Below are 22,787 nucleotides of genomic sequence, written 5' to 3'. Positions count from 1 at the left end.
CAATTCTAATTAAATTATAAAAATTTGTCATTCCCAAGAGCTGCCATTTAAACCCTAAATTAATATTTCATGTAATATTACTATTATAAAAATAAATATTTAATGATGAGAAATAAAATGCAAATATATACATTGACCAATCCCCATCATTGGTCATTATAGCCTTTGCAATGTAAAATGGGAATAGGAAAATGCGTTGGGAATAGAAAAAACTTTTTGGAATATGCATCATTGATATACGTGCGATATGCCATTAGGAAAATGACATTAATTTTGTTGACTTTTTTATACACCATCTATGATAGTATTTGTTGATGTATATGGAAAAAATGTTTTGATAATTATGAAATATAATAATATTATATTATTAACATATGTTTTGAAAACCATTCTTGGTGTATTTTTTAGACTATACGTACGGTAATATGTACGGTAATATGTCTTTTAGACATTATGTACAGTATATATCGTTGTTGGTGTATTTTTTAGACTATACGTCTTTTAGACTATATGTACGGTAATATATCTTTCAAAATTTCGATTTCTTTAATTTCTTTTATACTTGAAAAGTACCGTCGAATCTTGTTAAAAAATTATTATATTCTTAACTCATCTATTTAACATATTTACGCTATATAATTAATATTTTCTTTGGTGATAAAGTAGATTTCCGCAATAATATGTTAAATATTAATTATATGGCTATATAATTAACATATTAAAGCTATATAATTAATTATATAATTACGGATCTACATAGCTAATAAAATTACTAATCTGCATAGCTAATTGAACATATTAAATCTACATAGCTATATAATTTATATAATTACGGATCCGCATAGCTAATTGAATAATAATAATATAGCTACTTTAACATATTAAATCTACTATAATTACATTATTCTAATTTGAATTCTCTCCCAACCAAGCCCATTCATATACCCTTGACTCAAAACCCTAGTTGCTAACCCTTTACTTATAAATAGCTCATTCTCTACCTCCGACTCCACAATCACCACTCCAACGGCTCTATAGTCACAAATTGTTAATTCTTCTCGATTTTGTAGGAGGAGATATATTTGTGTTAAGTGTGTTTTTGTCTTATCTTTGTTATACTTTTGCACTATTTCCGTTTTGCTCTCGCCATTTTTTTTTTCCACAACTCCAACGATTTTACCATGTTCGTCCTTCTAATACATGTTTGAATATGATTTGAATTCGAAGAGGATATATCCATTGTTTTCTCAGTGATGCATTGGTTGATGGAAAACACACACAATATACTTTGGCATTTGATTTTCAATTTTTTTCTTGTCTGTTTTCGCATAAAAATATTACTTGTTCCAAAGTTGTATATTCTAGTATATACTATTGAATACAATATTGCCCCATGAGATAACATGGCGAGCTGTTTTAACTGTGGCGCTCATGTTCAGTTGTCGGCATGTATAGATTAACAAAATTTTCTCCCATAGTTTAATCGTTGATGAACCGCAGTTTTCTTTTTACCTATTTTGATCGGCCGATCCAATGGGCACTTTACAATTATGCAATGTATGATTGTTCTATTTTACACGGCCTAAACTTATTTCGTACTTCATCAACCATTTCATATAGTATCTCCTCATGTAGTTAGTCATGGTCTATCTTTGTTGCATTACATTCAATAAAGGTATATTTATATACTCTCATAAATATAAAGGCATTTTTGTTTATGTATTATGCAAAATTTCCACGTGAATTATGGAGTAGATATTATTGAATTTTTCTGAAATTCAAATTCTCCTATTTATTTTCTTCAAATTCTCCTATTTATGTTCTTGATACACGTGCACTTTTTTTGTAATAATGGTTTTAGTGATTTCCAATTTACCTCTTTAATTGTTGTGTGAATTGATTTTTTCTCTATTTTGTAAGCTTGTATTGTTGATGTGATTGATTAGACACTGCAGTCAGTTTTAGTTGTTTGAGTTAAATATTATTTACTGCTATGCAAAAATGTAAAATGATTTATCGATAAAAGATAATTTAAATGAAAAGTCTTTTTTCTACATTTCATACTCTTTTCTTAATCTAATTTTTTATGATTTTCTCAACTGGAACTTTTCTTTTGCTACATCTTCCTTACAGACGCTAGAATTATATGCTTAAAATATAAGTGTAAAAATTAGGAACATTCTACCCTTGAATTCTCTTGCCCTTTTTTGTATTATATTCCCTTAACTTAATATGTGGCTTATATTAGGAAGTTAATAATTTGGCTAAATGTGTTTTAAAATCTGTGATTGAATGAATTGATTCCCGTTATTTTACTAAATGTTTTTAATAAATGTTTAATGTTATTTTGTCTTATTTAATTGTCTGAAAGCATAGAAGATATTGTAATGATATTTCCATTTCGTGAAAGTATTTTATCTTTATTTTGATCTTTTGTTTACTGTTGTGATTGATTTAACACTATTGTCAGTTTTTTATGTGTTGGGTAATTATGTGAAAGCATTCTCTTTGATGTTGCTCTGTAAATGAAGTGAAGTGAAAGCATTCTCTTTGATGCTGCTTTGGAAATGAAGTGAAAGCATTCTGTTGGGTAAGCATTCTCTTTGATGAAGAAATTACACCATTAGAATGGAGAAGAAGTTTAAGTTCATGTCTAAAGTATCATTCAAAAAATGGTAATCTTCTAAAGTAATAAATTGAAAATACATTTTGTACAGAATAATCATTTTGTTCATATTATTCATCTATTCTTGTTTTTATGCGTTTCCTCTAAAAATGGAACTGTTCATTCTCTCTTCTTCTTCTTCTTCTCTAGTTTTGAAATTTACTCTTCTTCTTCTTCTTATATTCTTTGGTAAACAGTAGTTCTTGTTAGTTATCTGCAAAATCCAAAAAAATGCTGGAGGAGATTAGATTTAAGCGTGTGGCTTTATTAAAGATTCTTGATGAATTACAGATTTTGTAGAAGAAAAATTACTTTAGACCAATCATATGAAATGTACCTTTATTGCTCGTCTTCTACTGCATGTTGATTCTGCTGGAAGAGAAGGTAATATTGTTGAAACTTGCTGATGAATATTCATAGAAAGTAAAATTGTTATTGCAACCACATAAAATTTACCTTTATTGCTGTTGTCCTCTCATTTTGATATTCTTTTTGTTTTTCTTTGTGCAGTGTGAGAAGAAGTTGCAAGAGGGATGTATCTGTATTAATTATTCCATGTATGTGTAAATAGGTGCAATAATAAATAAATACAGCAATAAAAAAAAATAACAAACTAAAAAACAATAAAATGTAAGCTTTGTAGATAAAAGTATTCGATAGCATTCACATACCTTATTATCTGCAAAATAAAGATGGTAATAAATCGAAATAAAAGAAAATAAGAATATGAAAGCAGATATAAAAGCAACATTAAGAGTGTAGAGAGAGAAATAAGTACCTGCAGTATTTGTGCTCCAATGCAACTGGTATTTATAGAGAGATGTCTCAAGTATTGCAAATTTGAAATCTGATTTCCCCCCTTTTTTTTTTGGCTCCTTGAAAAACGCTCTTTTTTTTAAGTGGGAAAACCCTCTCTTTCTTTTAGGGGGAATACCCTCTCTTTTTATTGGGGGGAAAACCCTCACTTTGAAATTGATGTGATATAATTAGGTTTAAAAATAAGTAAAATGCTTTTGACCATAGGATTTAATGTAAAAAGTGTGTACTGTCATTTAAACTATTGGTTAATACATGGGAGTGTGTGTGGGCGGTTGGCATTATTAAAATTCCCTCCAAATCGCAAATTTGAAAACAGGGGGGAAATCCCTTTGATTTCCCCCCAAATAAACTGAGCTTTTATTGATAGGATAGATAATGATAATAATTTGATTGGCTATGGATCGGAGTTGATGTGTGCGTAATAGAAATGGCATTATATGCATACAAAGCGACGTGTACCTCTTTATTTTTTAGTTGTCGCGGACTCTTGATATCAAGTTATCAACTTTCCATGCAAACGAAAATTTTAAACAAATTCCAAACCATTACTATTTTTATAATATACTCCTTCTAACCATAAAAAAATATCTTATCTTATTTGGCACATATTTTTAAAAATATAAAACAGTGCAGAAAAAATAAAATAGTGAAATACTAGTATGAATCATATTTTATATAATAATTTTAGTAAAATTAAGTAGTAGTATCAAGTATGAGTTAATGGAATATCATGGAGTATTTAATATCGGAAATAGATACTACTACAAGCTATGAATAAGCTAAATAAATCAATATTCGCAACACAAAATATGAATTATACGTACAAATTTTACATAGATACATAGACTATCCATGATATTTCTATTACAAAAAAATCAGAGTTTTGGTTACAACAACATGATATGCTTTGGTTGCGAAGATTAATGGCTTACAAAGAATTACAATGAAGCGTTGAATCAACTATTTCGTCGTTCAACCAAGAATGGTTTGAATGTCATCAAAACTGCAATTGCCTCAATAATGTTGAGGATGAAGAAAACCATTTGATCTCCTGGAAGGAAATCGGCACCTAGGCGTGTTTCTGCCCAAGAAAACCTGCACAAATCGAGATAAACAAGGACGAATTAGCAAGATGTCTAAGACAATATGAGCACTGTGAAGTTGTTACTGCAAACCCGATCAAACGTAAGGGTTAAATGAATAAGACTCTGAATGGAAACTCACAGTGCTCCTCCTCCTAAAGGACCAACAGCTTTGAAAGTTGACACAAAGGTCATGGCCAGACCATTTGCTGCACCTCTTTGGTCTTGGTCCTGGGATCATTTAGTCGATACACTCATTTATCAGAGGCACAATCATGAAAGCTTGATAATTATTATGTGTGAAACGATTAGAGAATTACCACAGCTCTATTTTGTAATATAAAGAGCCCAGTCACAATGGAGATCTGCTCAAACAAAAAAGATACTATTAGGTGTAGCAATGTATGGATGTATGCTTCCACTAGATCTACTTACTTGCACAATGTAAATTTCTTGTCTGCTAAATAATGAAGCAATGAACTCATGTAGCAAAAATGGCATATTCAACTATTGTAACAAAACGAGAGAAGGTATAGTAAAGATGTCACACTTATGGGACGACACGAGATTTTAGGAGGTTTTGTTTTGTGTGTTAAATGGAGAGAGAAAATATAATTTTTATATTCACGTGAGAAAGAACTTTTTCCAAAAAGGAAAATGTGACATTTTTTTGGGACAAACTAAAAAGGAAAGTGTGACATCTTTTGTGGGACGAAGGGAGTATTATATTCCTTCAAAATGGAAAGTGTAATCACTTACTGATAGGACATTCTTCAACAGAGATGCAATATTCAACACTATGGATAGTGTGATCCCTGAAAGCATGGCTATGTAATGATAACTTGTTAAGAGAGGAATTGAAACAATCTGCATTCAAAAAGAAACCTCAACAAAAGAATGTCTGGAGATCATATTCAAATCATATAGTATATGTCTAGTTCCAAGGCCATACTCCTAGAACTCGAGAAATCATGATAGGACCCAAGAGTTTCTCCAGAATCGGATACAAGGAAGATTGGAAGATCAGAAGGCCTAAACCTGAAATTTGTACAAGTAGACAATATATTACTAGCAGACAACAGCGAGTGAGGAAAACTATACTCATGAAGGCATGACATATTGTTGCACAAAAGCTAAGCAAGCATGTGGAACAGTATAGATTGTCCATAGGCTTATGAAAAAGCTGACATAATGAAAGAATATATTTTTACCTAGTTCGATACCTTCTATAACTACACAATTGATGGCATATATGATACTCTAGCAGGAACTGTTCAACCATACCTGAGACTGAAAGAACTGATCCAACATCCTCAGTTGAGTAACCAAGCCCTCCGAGTCTTCGGGGGCTCTCGGCCCATAATGAGAATATCTGTGTACGAATAAAAATGAACCTTGTCATGATTGTAAGCAAGTTCAGAAGTTAAAAAGTTAAATCAACTATTAGTACTTACCTCGGAGTAAGCCATATCATGGAGTGAGAAAGTGCAATAAACTATAATGGATGACATAAGTGGCCAGTTCTTAAAGAGGCTTTTCTTAGAAGCCTTATTTTCCTCCATCTCTTTAATGTCAGACTGTTCAGTTGCAGCCTCCAAAGCATCATAAGAACCTCCAGAAGATGTACTCACTAAAATGTGTGTGTGTAGTGTTTCCTGCATCTCTTAAAAATTCATTAGATTAAATTGACATTGAAAATTCTAAGCATTCTAGATGAAAGTAATTATGACTATACATAAACAAGAGATATGCAACATATCAATTATTCTTTGGAATCACATGCACATAGTCCAACAGCCTAATTCGTCTATTGATTTCTTTTCACACGGCTCTCAGGTCAGGTCTCTTTGCTCAGTTAAACTTTTACTTGAATGCATTGTCTAAACATTTGGCAGTCACAGAGCACGGCCAGAACAACTAATGGTTACAGATGGATATATATCTTGTCATCAACTTAATCTTGTTATAACATAAAAAACACATTAAGCTTTCAAGAGGTAAATAGCATGAGAGATGGAGAAACGTACCGGGATCCAGAAACAAGCGATAGTTACAACTGCCGCAAATATTGAGGTTATCAGACAGGGCAGGAAATATGGGAATCTATCAAAATGTTATTGAGTTAGAGTACATAGAACCAGAATCTAAAGGTGAAATGAATAAGAAATAGATACGATGGATTATCACAATATGTACCTCGCCCAAAAAGAATCTGACGTAAATATTCCAGGGAATTTGTCTACAGGCTTAGTCCAAATATTAAACCAAAATAAAAAAGAACCGTTAAATTGGTGATGGCAAGCACAGGCGCACACACACACATACATGCACATATTCAGACATATTGTCATTCACAAAATATTGAAGAATTAAAGATATGTCACCAATGACTGCCAAAAGACAACATACAAAACAAACTACAGGTTGAAGTTCCTTAGCTATTTTTTATTAGTACTTATATTTAATAAACTGTAGTTGAATAGGTAGAACTTCCCCCTTGGCCTTATAAATTCAAGATGGTTACGGAATGGAAAATTCATAGCTAACATTTGGCCGTTGCACTACATGAAAACATACTTATGATCAAATTCACTTGCTCACCCACAAACACATACTCCATATATTAGTACCTGAGCAAGAAAGCCTCCCAACGCTGGTCCAATGACTAATCCGGTACCCCATGCTGTGCTAACCTATGGAAATTTGAATTTGAATTCTCAGGAATCGCTATTTGAAAATGAGTAACTTGAGAAACAGAAATAGGTCAGCGCTTCAGGCCCTCTTAAAAATATTTCTGAAGAGTTACTAAGATGTTTTTAGGGGTTATAAGTTCCAAAGTGTCAGACAATATTTCTAACAAAGATGCGGTTTTCTGCTAAAACAAAACATTTGGATCTGATAGATGTATTTGCAGTTTTTCAGTAACATCTTATACAATGTAGAAGATATAATCTCTTTAAAACAAGCTTAAGAGAGAAGATCTTCTTAATTGGAATATGGTGGAAGTGTGGTCTTTGCAACTACTGCAGATGAATACATTGTGGTCACCAAATAAAACTAGTATATATTCTAGAGATTTTAGTTGTTAAGGTATAAATCATTCCTGTCATTCTTTTCTTTATCAATGCAATCTTATGGAGTAGATGATATTGCTGATCTTCAAATTTGTATGAGGTTTCACAGACACTCTCAGCAGGTATTCTTCCATGATGCATTATCCTGTTAGTTGCTCCATATGATAGCATATTTGTTGGTATCACAATTCACACACAATAAATTAGTACAAAACATACAACAACGGCTTACCGCTGACAATCCATACGACTGGTATTCATCACGAACCGTTTCACATGCATATGCCTGGTCATAGAGTGAAGCCATAAATACAATGAGGAATCCAACAGGGAAAAATAAGTAAAAAAAAACAACTAGTTGATATATAAATTACCACTGAATACCTTTATTGGTCCAAGTAAGCCATTCATACTACCAAGAAGAAACCTCGTGATGATGGCCATCCAATAATTCACACTAAGGCCAAACAGAGTGTTGAAAACAACCCTGAAAACAGACGAACACCTAATTATTTGGGTACCCAAAATGATAAGAAGCTTAAAACAAAGAAATCGGTTACTGACACTGAGGCACAGCCTATAATTATGACAGGTTTCCGACCATATCTATCAGCAATTACTCCCCACAATGTAGAACTCACAGCTCTTCCAACCATGTATGAGCATCCTTCATAAAGTGAGGAATAAGTAGAGGAAGGTAATTAAGATTATTAAGAAGAAAAGAGGTTTTCCTACCTACAAAACCAGCATAATAACCAATATCCTCTTCTCTATCTGCAACGTGAAAATCCCTTATCTGGAACAGCAACAAAGGAAAAATGATGCTCAAATAAGTTAGCTACTCTGCCATCAGCCCAGACCACATGTTTTCACTTTAGGCAAAAAATTTGTTCCGATAAACTTCACAGTTTAACATGATAAAGGAGGAGAAAATGCAGATAAACAGCAAGTTTCATATAAAAAACAGGCTAGTAAACAGTATAGAAGAATAAAAATCCATCAAAACAGTGAAAGTACACATCCTTGAAACAAATTTAGATGCCCTCAAATTTCCTAGGATCCGTGTGGAATTTTATATTGGTAACTCATTACCGGATAAAATCATAAGAATTTCCATCAAATTAGACGGCAGATATGTATTTTTAGCAAGTGTAAGTTTCATTCTTCATATTCAGGCCTATTACACCAGAATTTGATACAACACATATTTTCAACTTTCTTCAGTTAATGACCTACCAAAATTGTACTGTTCAACTCGAAAACAACACATACTATCCTGAAATAGACAGATGATGGAAAAGAGTCAAATGCTTACCATGAAATAGAGGAACGGGTAGAGAGATGCTATTGTCAGAGCTGTAGACAAGCAATGGGACAGAGAAAAGAAGCTTCAGTACCAAGGAAGTGATGGAGGTCGCAATTCGCAAATGCTAATGCAATCAAATGAAACTAAGTTCATTCGTCGCTGGAATCATGACGGAAATGTAAGCACAATTTGTGAAACACAACCCCTGACTCGAAAGCAACACTTAAAAAGGAAATCTTCCATTATTCTACTGTTCACGACCAAACAGCAAATGTTTGCGTACTCATGATTCACACACACGCACTCTCCTCGATTCAAACTACTACTACTCACTCATGCCGATGAATTACCACAAAAAAGGTGCTTCTTATATCGAACTGAAGCAGCAGAATAAAAAATGAAACATAATTAGGAAAAACAACAATCCCGAAGGTTTCTGGATTCTTCGATTCACACACAGAGAGAGGAAGGGTTTAGTTACCGGTGGCGAGGACGATCATCCAGACGGTGAGAATTTGCTTGAGAGGCATGCCTCTCTGCAATTGTTTGCGGCGATCGACCGCACAGCCTGGGCAACCCTCGACGTAGTCATCTTTTTGCAGTAAGCTCTCAGCATAATCAATGGCAGCCATTCTCTATCTCTCTCTCTCTCTCTCTCTCTCTCTCTCTCTCGCGTTTGATTGGAGTCTGCTCAAAATGAGAGCCACGCCAGCTATATATACATACATGCGAAGCACATGAATGATATTCCATCTAGTGTGATCCTACAAAAAGACGAGCACCTCAAGTTAACCGCACTGAAAATATTGGCCAATTATATTTGTTTTTATTATACTCCTTATACTTTTATTTTTATGCTTCTACAGCCAATAATATTACTATTACTGGACGATTGCAAAATTAATCAAATACACAAGAGAGATTCAGATTTTTTTTTAAAAGTACTTTAGTAAAATCTGAAAATCATTTAGAAAAAGATAAACTTGTTAAAAATTTAAAGTGACTAATTTTATAGAACTGTCTAAAATAGAAAACATATTATTAGTTGTAGATAGAAGGGATATAAATAAATATATTATCTCCGGCTATAATCAATATTTATGTTTTTTTCATTATCGGTGGTCGGCAAAATTAGTCATTTTATGTTTTTAGTAAATTTTTCGTTAGTAATTACTACATCAATAATATTTTTTCGACAAATTTATATTGAAACTTAATGTTTTACCATCGATATTATTATTTATTTGTGGTAGAAAAATATGGCCATTCTACAAAATCCTCACTTCATTCATGGCCTTTTGAAAGGGAAATAATATTAATTCGTAGATTATTGTCTCAAGTCAAAGTTATCATATACGACCATCTTCAAATCAAGGTTATAATTATATAAGGTTGAAAAACTTTAAACCAACATACACAAATGTATTTAGAATTGATTTGTGACATATAATTTGTTTGGTTATGGGGTTGATATATGTACGTAATGAAATTGGAATTGAGCTCCTTATTTCTGACTTATGATGAAGTCAATGGCATTATACATATACTTATATAACGACGTTTATTTTATTTTTTTGTCATCGACTGTTGATCGCAACATTCGATGCAATGATATTCTTAGATAAATGATGAATAGATGATTCTAGCACGTAACATATCATTAGTTTTTAAATATAAGTCATAGTGCTAGGAATTTAAATACCGAAATTTGATCATATTTGAAGACAGAATATAACATCAATTACTTTTATTTTTCATCAATTAATTTATCCGTGTATGAAATGAGTATTTTTAATACTAATACTCAAAATAAATTGTTATAGTACTATTATTTAAAATAAGTATTTTGGTTTTCTTTCCAAAAAACATTAGTTTGAACTTTGAACACAAATATGACATCTAAGTTTTTAACGTATCAGAATTTCACTAAATATACTATAGTACTTATTTAAATAGTTACATAATCAGAAATTTGTAGCGATCGGTCAATTTGGATGGCCGACCTTAACTGCCATTATTGACACATGATGGTTTAAAACTTTAAATTATGTTAATTTAATGTAAGTAGAAGGATTCGACATAGCAATGATAAATATAGTATCTTGGTTCGTGTATGATTTGGAATTGCTATATTTAAACAAGTGTTTATTTTTGGATGTAGGAATATTTATATTTGATATTCAGCGGTTGTAGATTGTTAGTACTCGGCGTGACGGCGTCAAATAATAATTTATTTTCTTTCATTTCCACGGTTCACGAACACACACCTAGTATATCCTTACGGCGCCGTTTGCCACGTTCGATTGTCCCTTCCGCTAAATTGTTGGTACTTACTATAATTGTGATTAATTATATTTTTCATTTCTAGATAAGTATAAAAAAATTCCTAACCGGTGTTGGTTTTTTCTCAACATACTTAGAATATCTACTTTTTATTAATTCTAGTTGATGATTAGAAAATTGGAGTTGAGTATAAATGCCAAAAATTGAAAAAATAGTTCAGAAAAGCACACCCCAAAACAAATTAATTTGCATCAGTAGGCGCATAATTAAAATAAAATATTGTAGAGTTAAGCTATAAATTCCCTCGTAAGTCGTAAGTGTAACTCCTCTTTCATTTTATATAGTGATGAGACATAGATATACGAAGGAATATTCACCTACCAAAATTAATTAAAATACCTCCAAAACATTTATTAGTGCACAAGTTAAGTCTCAATAAAATCATCCTTAAACATCATTTTCAATTATGTCAAAAAATATTTTCAGAATTTCCAAAAAAGTTATTTTGAACACACAAAAGTGTTTGTCCATATAATGATACGGGATCTGACCTATTTCATTTATTTCTCTCCTACCATTTTGGAATATAGTACGTAATAATCAACTTAATGCATTAATATAATTGTTGTGTGTCTATGCAAAAAATCGTACAGTTGAATATTCCCTCGAATTTTAATTTGTCATAATTTATTCTGTAGACAAGAACAAGAAAAAAATACTATGCAATTAGTAAGGTGTGGAATATATTGCATACAAGGGGTTGGTTTTCTTTATAGGTGAATCTCAAATTCAATTTTGATTCTTCATGCACAGATGCCCCACCGAGTCAAACTTGAAGAATTTTTCATCCAAAACATTTTAAACACGTGATAATTCTGTCATCGTTCACTTTATTTCACTAAATGATTAAAACTTCATGATTATTTCTTAGAAAATGATGTTGTATGGTATCATTTAGATCCTTGAAATATTGAAAGGGAAGTCATTATTGAAAATTTAAAAATTAATAAAAACAATAATGAAGAAATCTGGCATGTAGTACAACATTAATAATTACAGTGATAATGGTTTCATTATAATATAATAATGCGAAAAAACTAAAAGGGTAAAATGGTCACCATAAGCATTTCAAATGTGATTTTTCCTTATCTAGATCCATAAAACACGATTTTTCCTACTCCTATTTTAGTATAAACATCATTTTCTAGGAACTAATTACGAAGTTTACCTTTTAATTTTTAAGAAATATTTTATCTAATGTTCGCCGAAGATATCGATACTACAACATAATTAAATTGGTAAACCTACCATTGTGATGGAAATTAGGATTGGAGCAGACTTATTTGGTTGGTACTGAAATATTCACAATATAGTGATCTTTCAAGGATTTAAACCTAACCCAAATTTGGAGAAAGAAAGTAACAAATATAGTGATCTTTCAAGGATTTAAACCTAACTCAAATTTGGAGAAGAAAGTAACAAAAGAATGAAATGTTATCAGAGATTTGATTGGAGACTAAAAACATGTTTTTTGTCACTCATTTTTTTCTTAGTATTATCAGTTATATATTCAACTTTAGTGTTTGGATTGTGTTTGTGTACCCCTTGCTAGGGATGTCAATTCAAACCGAGACCCATGGGCCGGCCCAAACAACCCGGTAAAATGAGCGTGTTAGGGTTGTAATTTTATTGTCCGAATACAAAACGGGCTAAACGGGTTGGCCCCAATGGGTTGGCGGGTTTAACAGGTTGGCCCGAACGGGTTGCGGGTCAGCCCGATGGATTGTAACTTTAATTAAAAATTATCAAGTTTTAGGGGTTTTTTTATATATTTTTGAATCCTCAATATTTCTACATAATCATTAGACTTATTCAATTTTCATTATATATTTTTCCACTCGATTCCACAATATCAGCTTTCAAGTTCCACCTCAACTCATTATTCCACCGTCCCATCATTTGCCACTAGTGTCTTACCACCACTAAAGCCAATCAAGACAAAATTAAGAAATAACTCATCAAAATCTTAATATATTTATCATTTTAATAATGATTCATGTAAGATATGATTTTTAATTTTCACAAAGAATAAGTTACGAACAATGTCAAAATAATGACACGAACACAAGTTTTAATTTATGTAGTAGTTGATCGAGACGAAATGCTTCTCTCCAAGTATTATTATAGAATATTATGAAAATATGAAGATTTTATATGATTCTAACTAAAAAGAAAAAAAGTATTTAAAATTTTAAATCATTTTATAGAAGAAAATTTCGATACAAGAAATTATTTTCGAAAGCTTTTAGGCCCGAATAGCCCGATGGGTTAGCCTAAAACCCAGCGGTTTAGGGTTAGGGTTGAAAACTTATAACCCGAAAAATCCATAACCCGAATAGCCCGGCAATCCGAGTGGGTTGGCCCGAACCCGAACGGATTAGCCCGATTGACATCCTTACCCCTTGCTATTTTCGATTTGCTATTTTTCTATATTTTTTTTTTGTTTATTATAAATAGTCTTGAAAAAAGGTGTTTTTTTTTCTTTAGATGATAGTAATACTAACTTTTTTAAAAGATTATCCGAATTAGGTCATGTGATTGTTGGATATGATTGGGACATAGCATAATAGCATAAGTGACAGCATCTTTGGAGGTGTAATGAAATTGTATTTAAATTACTAATATTTTGCTACACTATTTACATTAATTCAACCAAAAATGGTTACAACATGCTTGTTGATCACGTTCAAGGCAAATGGACCCGATTGGTACAAAAATGTCAAATTGGATTTGGATTATTCAGACCCTTTCACGTGGAACAATTTGAAACTACTACGTCTGTTTGATTTGATCAAAATGCAAGTGAAATGATGGCGGTGAATATTGGACATGATCAATCATACCTGTTATTATTTTAATGAAATTTAATTTCTTTTATATTTTCTCCATCTGTCCTGTAATAGGAGTCCTATTTAGTTATGACACAGATTTTAAAAAATGTAAAAAAATTGAATTGAATAAGTTAGTAAATATTGGTCTCACTTAAATATATTAGTTTTATAATAAAATGTGAGTAGAATAAGTTGGTGGAATGTTGGGCCTTCGTACTATTTATGGTAAAACTGAAATAGGACTCTTATTATGAGACAGACCGAAATGGCAAAATAGGACTCTTGTTACGAGACAGGCTGAAATGACAAAATAGAACTTTTATTATGGAACGGAGGAAGTATTATATTATAAAATATTAATTAAAATAAAAATATTTTTATTGAAAAAATGTAAAAATATTGCATTGAAATTTTAAATTTAATGCATTAATTGTTAAAATTAAATGAAGTTGTTGGTTTATCCAGATCCCTTCATATGAAACAAAAAGAAACTTATTTACCTTTATAGGCAGAAGCGATTCCATAATTTTTAATTTGTAAATGTAAGGCAAAGAAGCTGCGTATTGTTATATATTAAATTAGGATAAACATGTTAATTTATTCAACTAATTTAATCCAAACTAAAACCAACTAGAATAATAAGTATCTAAATAACCAATTTTTTCCATAAAAAACCTACTTATTTCATTTATTATCATCTTATGTTCTAGCTATTTAATTTCTTACAGATAGAAGCAATATGAATTAATACTACTACAATCTTCAAAAAAAATACTAGTTGGAAATGAAAAATCAAGTCATCATACTATTTAATTAAATGTAAAGTTGACATAATGTATTAAAGTACTCCCTACTGCTACTAACAAAAATATGGCCCAACTACAACTAAAGCCCAAATCCATTTCAATTTTCTTTTCTTCATCACATTAATGAGTTCTCTATTCGTCTCCCTAAGTTCTCATTCAATCGCTCCTCATTTTTTTAGCAAAACTACCATTTATTTCTTCATGGATTAATATAGCATAAATACAATTTTTTGGCGCATTGTATCCCTGGTTAGCATGCAGATCCGTCAATACTTATTTATTAAAAGTAATTGCATAATTTATACAAAATATTTTACATTTGTTTCATATTGATATAGAATACTTGAAATTTGCATAAAACATACTAAAAGAAAAGTTTCATATTTGTTTCAGTTTAATACATTATTTAATATATTTTTTGAATGTCTCTAACTCTTTATCTGCATGGCGTGTACAAAATATGAAACAATAATGATTTTATTTGTATAAATATAAAACAATTATAAACGCAAGTGTCCATAATGCACCTGCAAAGATGGTATTGCACAACATTGTTAAGTCAACGAGGTTCACAGCTGGTGGTCGAGAAATAGTCGCACGGAACTTGATGAACGCGATATCCTCCATTTAGTTGCATAGATGCCTTCCCACATGAAAATTAGTTGGAACGGCATACCTCTTGTTAGGTATGACAATGGTGCATGAATAACTATGTAATTTTACCGCAAGTGCCTTAAATACCACAAACTCAAATTTGTTGAGTTGTTACATGATTGTTAGGCACATGCAACAAATTGATTTATTGCATAGACCACAGTATCGTGCAATCAAGAAGACCTTCAACACATTTTTCTACAACATTTTCTTGGAAAATTACTTTTTTTTCAACCAATTTATAATTCTATACGCGTCTTGCATTTAAATTGTGTAGTCGTTTCCAAAAAATAAGACGGTAATAATCACCAATCCATAATCTTTATTACATACAATGTGTGTAAAATACAAAATCATAATAATAAACTATTTGATTTTTTTGATATTGAGGTAAGCACATAGACAATTTCTTGGCAATTAATGAGGTTTTATTAGGAAATAGGAATAATTCAAATTTTGAAACCGCTATCTCAGTTTTTATATTAAAACATTCAATGACTCCTCAATCTCTCTCTCTCTCTCACATAAACGCAGTGTGTTTTCAATTTCGTTTTCCCTCTTTTTTCTCTCTAGGGTTCTACGCACTGCTCAAAATTCATCGATCAATCTTCATAAATTGAACTCGGAAGTCCGATTCACTTCCAATCGGATTCTAGATCGCACAAATGTCCGCCTCTACCGTTTCAGTCAGCGCTCATCAAGGGCCCGTCACTCGCCGCCGAGCGGTTGAAAAAAATCTTCCGACCGGCGGTTCCGATTTCGCCGCAGCCGCCGCAGTAATCGCCGATTCTGACGCTCGACCCACCAACGCCGGAGACACTGCCGCAGCGATTCTGAGGGATGCGAGGAAGACTTCATCCGCCCAAATCCAGGCAAAAAAGTCCGGCGCGGCCAAAAAGGCGACGAAGCCACGCTGGCTGACTGTGGTCAGCATTCTCACTAAGAATCTGGCGTTGGTGGTGGTTTTGCTTGGTTTCGTGCAGATGGTTCGGTGGACAGTGATGAATTCCGGTGGTGATGTTGGAGATTCATCGATAATGTCTGGGGATTTCGAAGGGAAGTTGTCAGAGGTGGAGAAATTTGTTAAAAAGACGATGAAGGCGATGCAAGTTCAGATGAATGCGCTAGACCACAAAGTCGAGGATGGTATTAGTTCGGTGAGGAAGGAGTTTGACGAAAAATTTGAAAGGAAGGAGGCGGAAGTTGATTTGAAGTTGAAGGCGTTGGATGTTAGGTCTGATGCTTTTGAGAAGTTTATGGATGGGTTTGAAAGTAAGAGCTTGCTATCAAAGGAAGATTTCAGTGAGTTTTTTGAGGAATTCAAAAGGACTAGGAAAGGTGGTAAGACTGAAGTTAATGTTGATGATATAATAAAATATGCAAGGGAGGTTGTGTTGAATGAAATTGAGAAGCATGCCGCTGATGGTCTGGGAATGGTGGACTATGCACTGGTGTCTGGTGGTGCGAGGGTAGTGAAGCATTCGGAGCCATATGGTGGGAAAGCTGGTGGCAGTGCAAATTGGTTGTTGCTGCGGAGTAGGGTCAGCGCTGAAGCTGAGAGGATGATTAAGCCAAGCTTTGGAGAGCCGGGTCAATGCTTTGCTCTTAAGGGGGGGAGTGGGTTTGTTGAGATCAGGCTTAGGACTGCCATTGTACCAGAAGCCGTGACTCTCGAACATGTTGCTAAGGTACTAACTGTCTCCTCTCATATTTGAATTTGCATCAGTTTAGGCGCTTTAGTACGTTATGTGTTAGATCTGTATGACCATATCCTGCCTTTATCATTAGCGTGATTGATTACAATAGTTAGTGTTGAAGAAAAGGTGTCAAATTTGAATTTGCATCAGTTTAGGCGCTTTAATACGTTATGCGTTAGATCTGTATGACCATATCCTGCCTTTATCATTAGCGTGGTTGATGACAATAATTAGTGTTGAAGAACAGGTGTAAAACTTTTTGAAGACCTCTGATAAAGATAATATTGCCTCACTGTTAACATGATTAATTAATAGTATAATCAAGAGTTGATATGATTTTCCGGAAAATAATTGAGTGTGGAGATGAGTGAGAATTCTAGCTTTACTGACAGCTTAAGTATATGTTATATGGTTGACTTGACTGTAACCTGAAGGCATTATAAAAAAAATTTCCGTGTTAGTATATGTTTTAGACAGAATATGAGAATCAATGAGTAGTTATCTCAAGACCCATGCTTAATTAACCTTAAAATGAAGAGCTTCCTCTGATAGTCTACTTGGCTTGCATAAGCATATATGTACCAATTTTTATGTTAATAATGTAACACTATTCTAGGACATATCATCTGAGGTAGCAATTGCGATTGGCTATATATGCTATAACTTAGTAGTTTTGTGCCTTTCATAGTACTCTAGGATGAAGAGTTATTGGCTTAATTTTTGCCATGACTGTAGGTATTCAGAAACAGAGGTACTATAAGATACCATTCCAAGAACTCCTCATGACCCCATCCCATTCATTTATGAGATGAAAGAGATCTTAGCTTAATTTGACGGCATTAAATAATGGAATTAAGGCATACAAGATCCTCTAAGAATTCCAAAACACCTGCCCTCTCTCTGGCTTAAATCAACTTTGGAATGTGTTCATTTATGCATAACTCATGTTTGAAACCTTGCGGTTATCTAGTATTTTAGGGAATCACAATAACCAATAAGTGCTTGATAGGCTTTTATTTGGTTTTTTTGAAACACTGAAACAGTGCCTTATCATATGCTATATGTTCAGATTCACATCATTTCACTGTTACTCTAGCAATAGCTTTGACTGGTGTAGCCTCTTAACCACGGAAATATTTACTATTGTGTGGATACTGGATATACATCATGTTGGTGGGGAGGAAGACTTACTGAAGCTTTTTTGCCTTTTGTTATGAGTAATGCTGAAACTAATCTTGTTAAGCGGAAGAGTCAATGTCTAATGTTATATGGCTCATAGCATGTTCGTTCTTCCTTGAAAAAATGTCCCAGGGGACAAAATCTACATGTAGTAGTTTTGTGATGTAATGTTGTGTAGTTTCTGCAAAATAAGTTGCTTCAGAAGAGTACCAACTATCATATCTGTTTCCTCTAGGTTGCAAAGTTAATTCATTTTCTCATTGTGGAAAATCTGAGATGAAGAAAGTATGTCCACTTACATTTTGATCTTGTCTGCTATGAACAGAGTGTGGCGTACGATAGGTCCAGTGCGCCCAAGCACTGTAGAGTGTCGGGATGGCTGCAAACTGATCCAGAAATTGTTACTGAGAAGATGTTCCTCTTGACTGAATTCACTTATGACCTTCAGAAGAGCAACGCTCAAACTTACAAGGTGGAGTCATCGGCCTCTAATCTTGTCGACATTATCAGGCTTGATTTCACTTCCAACCACGGGAGTGCTTCTCATACGTGCATCTACCGGCTGAGGGTACATGGCCGTGAACCCAGCCATGTTCCAGCACTGGAAACACAATCTTGATGCATCAAGTGCAAAGCACTAGTTCTGACTCTTTCTTTGGCTTGCTATATGTATCCGTTAATGTTTGTGCAGGATTATCTTACTTTCTATCAATGTCTAAACTTTGTATAAATTTCTTTGGTGATAATTTATTGTGCCTATGAATCTGTATTTCTACTGTGTTTCCCCTGTAGTGGTTGGTGCAACTTCACTGGTTTTAGTTATCGTATTTTTTCATATTGTAGTATAGTACTAGTATGTAATATACATACCACTAGCTTACTCGAACTAAATGTCATAATTATAGAGTTACAGAGTCTGATTAATTTATATTACACTGAAATCAGTTAAGGTCCAACACTAAGAAAACAGTTAATGTCTCTGCACAAGGCACAAAAGATAGATGAACAATCTCCAAAACAAAGCTAAGAACGAGCTGATTTCTTTGAGTTGCGTAAGATCTTGACATCAATTGCTGTTTGAGTCCCAAATGTGAATTTGCAGCAATCTTTAGGGCCAATGTTGTTGTCCGTCTGAAACCCATACAGCCCCTTGCCAAGAAACGATGGACCATTGTGCATTGTATAGATTTTTACCGGCCATTCCTTCCCTTTTGCACCACGCAGATACATTTCCGCCCCCAAATGGACACTCTCGTTATTCGTCACTTCATCTGGGATTCTCTGCAACCCACCAAAAACATCACATAAGCTGAAGTAGGAATAGAAGGAAACATAATGAAGAGTTGGTACATCTCAACTAACCTAATCTTCTAGCTAATTCTGATCATAATAAAAAAAGTAATGAAATGTTTCTTGGTATTCCCCAAACTCTAGATGAGAATAAACACTCACCAGCATTTTGGAACGACTAGGAGGCGAAACAAAAGATGGGCGTTTTGGAACGACTTCAGATTGTTCTTCTACTTTGTTTACTTCTCCAAACCTGCAATATCTCAAAAGATGAAAAACAGTCTACTACTCTACAATCCCATGGAGAGATATCACTTATCACTACAAAACACCTAACCTCCTTGAAACTTTACTTGTTCTTCTACCAACATTCGACAAATGATCCTTTCCCTGTGGGGAATCACGCTTTCTAGAAGCCCGGTCTGGTTTTGCCTCCTCATCAGTTTCTTCTTCAGATTTGACAAAGTTATGGGGACCCAAAGTGTCCTTCTTGCAACCGTTTACACCAAAAATCTTTACAAGGAACGAATAAGACCCGCGATAACAGAACACCAAGAACTCCCCGACCTTCAGCCCGTGATACTCAACGAACATCTGCCATCCATCCTTGAAGAAGATCCCATCAGGAGTTTCTTTCACTTCCACAGACCATGTTTTACCATCTTTGTTTTTGAGTATCACCTTTTCATTCAGTGTCTTTCTAAAACCCTTGGTGAAATCTGGTGGTATCAGCTGTCCAAGAACAGAGATGAATGCAACATTTGAATTTACAAAATCCACAATTAAGCTCAATTTACTCACAATCATAATAACTAGACAGAAAGGGGCTTCCTCATAAGCAAGGAGATATGAACATGCAAAGATATTAAAAACTAAATTCAAGATTTGTAATCAAATGAAAAGTTGAGTATAGAATTGGGAGATTGTAAACAGATGAATTATTTTGGTGAGGCTACATCATTGACCTTAGTCATAAAGAAAAACATGGGGAGTTAAAAAACAAAGGAAGAAGAGGAGAGAGTAGTACCAGTTGGTGAGAGCTGAGGTTAGGAAGATACACTTTGAAGAAATTTGCACCTTCCACACTAGCAAAACTCCTTGCTCTCCCTCTTCCTCTTCCTCTTCCTCTTCCCTTTCTTCTCCGGGCCATTCTTTTCAAATCCACCCACACCTGGCTAGAGTGTCACTGTGTATGAATTATGATGATGAACAATTGACAATGAATATGACAGGAAAGGAAAAGTCAGTCTTGATTGAATAGTTCACGCCTCTTCCCATTTCAATGTAGGAGTCTATATAGTATTTTTATTTTGGCCAAATTACTGGAATAACAATTTGGTTTAGTTCTGACTTCTGATATAGTACTCTGCAAATTTGAAAAATATTCAAAAAATTAAGTAGTTTGGAGTTGTTCGCGATTACTTATCATGATTTATTTTGTATGGTTGAACTAGTATTTGATACATGATGGTCCAGAAATCATATTTGGGAACACCTCTGATTATTTAAATCACATCATCTATCTTTAATGAAAATAATGTCATTTGGTTTAACATCTTCAATATATCACACCTAGATGACCATATTTTTCAATCTAGTAATTGTGAAAGAAGCAAAACTTCATGTTTTTCTTGATTAATTTTACAATTTCGAGGATAAAACCAATATTTATGATTTTTTTAATAACCTACCCTTTTATTTATTCTCAAAGGGTTTTAAGTAAATTTATTGAGACAATACAACGAATCTTGCTCTATTTTGTAGTAAGACTGAGATATACTCCATCCGTCCACAAATAGGAGTCTCATTTTTATCCGGCACGAGTTTTAAAAAATGTTAAGAAAAGTGGGTGAAAGAAAGTTAGTGGAATAAGAGTCCCTACTTGTATATATTAGTTTTAAATGATATGTTAGTGAAATGAGTTGGTGGAATGTGGGGTCTCTTTACCATTTATAGTAATTATGAACTGGGACTCCTATTCGTGGACGGACCAAAATGGAAAAACGGGACTCCTATTCGTAGACGGAGGGAGTACTATCATTAGTAGGGATTGTAATCAAATGCAAACTTTATATTTTGTACAAACTCCAAACTATAATCTAGAGCGTTAGAAAATATCAACAAATGACAAAATAACATCAATAGAAAATATCAAAATCTTGAAATTTTACACTGTGTTGATATCATATTAATATTGTGTTGACACTGTATTAAAGAGTTTGGAATTTGTATATAGAATTTGCATTTTATTATTATCGATCATCAATAACCCTCGAAGCAAAAATAAATGAAAAGGTAATCATATTTTGATGGGACTCGAAACAAATATTTGGTGCCTCACCTTCGAAAAGTGAGTACGAAAGAACTGTGCTTGATATCAATGACTTTTAAAAGTGCACCAAATCCCAACTTTGAGAGAATTATCTCAGAAAAAAATTAGGCAACGTGATGCAATCCCAATATCAGATGCCCAAAACGGGCTAATGGGTCAAATTCATTGCCTTTGGCATTGTGTATAATGGATTTTTGGGCTTTTATATAATTTTGTAATTTAATTTTATTTCCTTTTGTCAAGGATTTCCATATCACTTATTCTTTCATTGTTTGACATTCGGGTTTTATCATTATTAAGACATTTCAAATTCATGAAGTTACGGTTCCTTTGTTTTCTTTATTAGTTCGATCATTATTGTGGCATATTTTGCATCATACATTTTTTTTTATCACCTAATTTAGTCCTCTCACATTTCACACTTGCAATACACTAGGGTAAAACTCAAAATCAATTGATGATAAGAGTTACTCACAAAATATTTAATTTGTTCGTTATACTTCACGTTATTTCATAAATCTTATCTACAAAATGCAAAGTATTTCATAAAAGTGGTCTGGCAATAGCGTGTTTTGCTGATCTTTGCATTGCACAAAGTGTTTGAGCATGAGGCGGTGATACCCTTAAAGTCTCGAACCAATACATATAGTAACATCATGAATTTACAAAGTTGTATTTTCAAATCAAATGAGAAAATATAGTCTCAAAG

The 22,787-nt window shown here is 33.2% G+C and overlaps 3 protein-coding genes and 1 long non-coding RNA gene across 5 annotated transcripts; 1 reads left to right on the top strand and 3 right to left on the bottom strand.

The window, feature by feature from the left end:
• Positions 1 to 2,682: 2,682 nt before the first annotated feature.
• On the bottom strand, positions 2,683 to 3,328 carry LOC125192669. Its single transcript, XR_007171446.1, has 3 exons — positions 3,122 to 3,328; positions 3,003 to 3,034; positions 2,683 to 2,879 (listed from the first exon to the last, which is right to left on the bottom strand). It is a non-coding gene; the product is annotated as an uncharacterized LOC125192669 (long non-coding RNA).
• A 940-nt stretch (positions 3,329 to 4,268) lies between these two features.
• On the bottom strand, positions 4,269 to 9,669 carry LOC125196053 (protein ZINC INDUCED FACILITATOR-LIKE 1-like). Of its 2 annotated transcripts, XM_048094412.1 has the most exons (16): positions 9,428 to 9,661; positions 8,956 to 8,996; positions 8,376 to 8,436; positions 8,205 to 8,307; positions 8,025 to 8,127; positions 7,873 to 7,926; positions 7,197 to 7,259; positions 6,763 to 6,812; positions 6,594 to 6,669; positions 6,021 to 6,221; positions 5,851 to 5,938; positions 5,519 to 5,604; positions 5,326 to 5,433; positions 4,887 to 4,931; positions 4,709 to 4,797; positions 4,269 to 4,579 (listed from the first exon to the last, which is right to left on the bottom strand). In XM_048094412.1, exons 1-16 carry the CDS (start codon positions 9,576 to 9,578, stop codon positions 4,441 to 4,443), a joined length of 1,458 nt encoding a protein of 485 aa, XP_047950369.1. In that variant the 5' UTR covers positions 9,579 to 9,661; the 3' UTR covers positions 4,269 to 4,440. The 2 variants fall into 2 exon arrangements, with proteins under 2 accessions (XP_047950369.1, XP_047950370.1); XM_048094413.1 differs by lacking the exon at positions 6,763 to 6,812 and having other exon boundaries at positions 6,021 to 6,229; positions 9,428 to 9,669.
• A 6,416-nt stretch (positions 9,670 to 16,085) lies between these two features.
• LOC125195977 (SUN domain-containing protein 1-like) lies at positions 16,086 to 19,225 on the top strand. Its single transcript, XM_048094291.1, has 2 exons — positions 16,086 to 17,268; positions 18,782 to 19,225. Exons 1-2 carry the CDS (start codon positions 16,246 to 16,248, stop codon positions 19,073 to 19,075), a joined length of 1,317 nt encoding a protein of 438 aa, XP_047950248.1. The 5' UTR covers positions 16,086 to 16,245; the 3' UTR covers positions 19,076 to 19,225.
• Positions 19,226 to 19,319: 94 nt separating this feature from the next.
• On the bottom strand, positions 19,320 to 21,034 carry LOC125195978 (putative B3 domain-containing protein At5g66980). The gene is made up of 4 exons (XM_048094293.1): positions 20,774 to 21,034; positions 20,084 to 20,478; positions 19,909 to 19,999; positions 19,320 to 19,737 (listed from the first exon to the last, which is right to left on the bottom strand). The coding sequence occupies exons 1-4, from the start codon at positions 20,894 to 20,896 to the stop codon at positions 19,480 to 19,482; spliced, it is 867 nt and encodes a 288-aa protein (XP_047950250.1). The 5' UTR covers positions 20,897 to 21,034; the 3' UTR covers positions 19,320 to 19,479.
• Positions 21,035 to 22,787: the final 1,753 nt, after the last annotated feature.

Source organism: Salvia hispanica, chromosome 6 (genome assembly GCF_023119035.1).
Source record: "Salvia hispanica cultivar TCC Black 2014 chromosome 6, UniMelb_Shisp_WGS_1.0, whole genome shotgun sequence".
In the NCBI taxonomy this organism is placed as follows: domain Eukaryota; kingdom Viridiplantae; phylum Streptophyta; class Magnoliopsida; order Lamiales; family Lamiaceae; genus Salvia; species Salvia hispanica.
Note: the sequence above shows the minus strand (reverse complement) of the source record. Positions and strands in the feature narration are given on the sequence as shown.

What these genes read in the sequence shown, in the direction of transcription:
- LOC125196053 (XM_048094412.1), bottom strand. Translation starts at nt 9,578, where the DNA reads ATGGCTGCCATTGATTATGCTGAGAGCTTACTGCAAAAAGATGACTAC. An exon ending in TCAGATTCTTTTTGGGCGAG is followed by an intron (nt 6,670 to 6,762) that starts GTACATATTGTG and finishes ACATTTTGATAG; the next exon opens with ATTCCCATATTTCCTGCCCT. An exon ending in TGATTTCTCGAGTTCTAGGA is followed by an intron (nt 5,434 to 5,518) that starts GTATGGCCTTGG and finishes TTTTGAATGCAG; the next exon opens with ATTGTTTCAATTCCTCTCTT.
- LOC125195978 (XM_048094293.1), bottom strand. Translation starts at nt 20,896, where the DNA reads ATGGCCCGGAGAAGAAAGGGAAGAGGAAGAGGAAGAGGAAGAGGGAGA. An exon ending in ACCTCAGCTCTCACCAACTG is followed by an intron (nt 20,479 to 20,773) that starts GTACTACTCTCT and finishes GTTCTTGGACAG; the next exon opens with CTGATACCACCAGATTTCAC. An exon ending in ACAAGTAAAGTTTCAAGGAG is followed by an intron (nt 20,000 to 20,083) that starts GTTAGGTGTTTT and finishes GAGATATTGCAG; the next exon opens with GTTTGGAGAAGTAAACAAAG.
- LOC125195977 (XM_048094291.1), top strand. Translation starts at nt 16,246, where the DNA reads ATGTCCGCCTCTACCGTTTCAGTCAGCGCTCATCAAGGGCCCGTCACT. An exon ending in CTCTCGAACATGTTGCTAAG is followed by an intron (nt 17,269 to 18,781) that starts GTACTAACTGTC and finishes TGCTATGAACAG; the next exon opens with AGTGTGGCGTACGATAGGTC.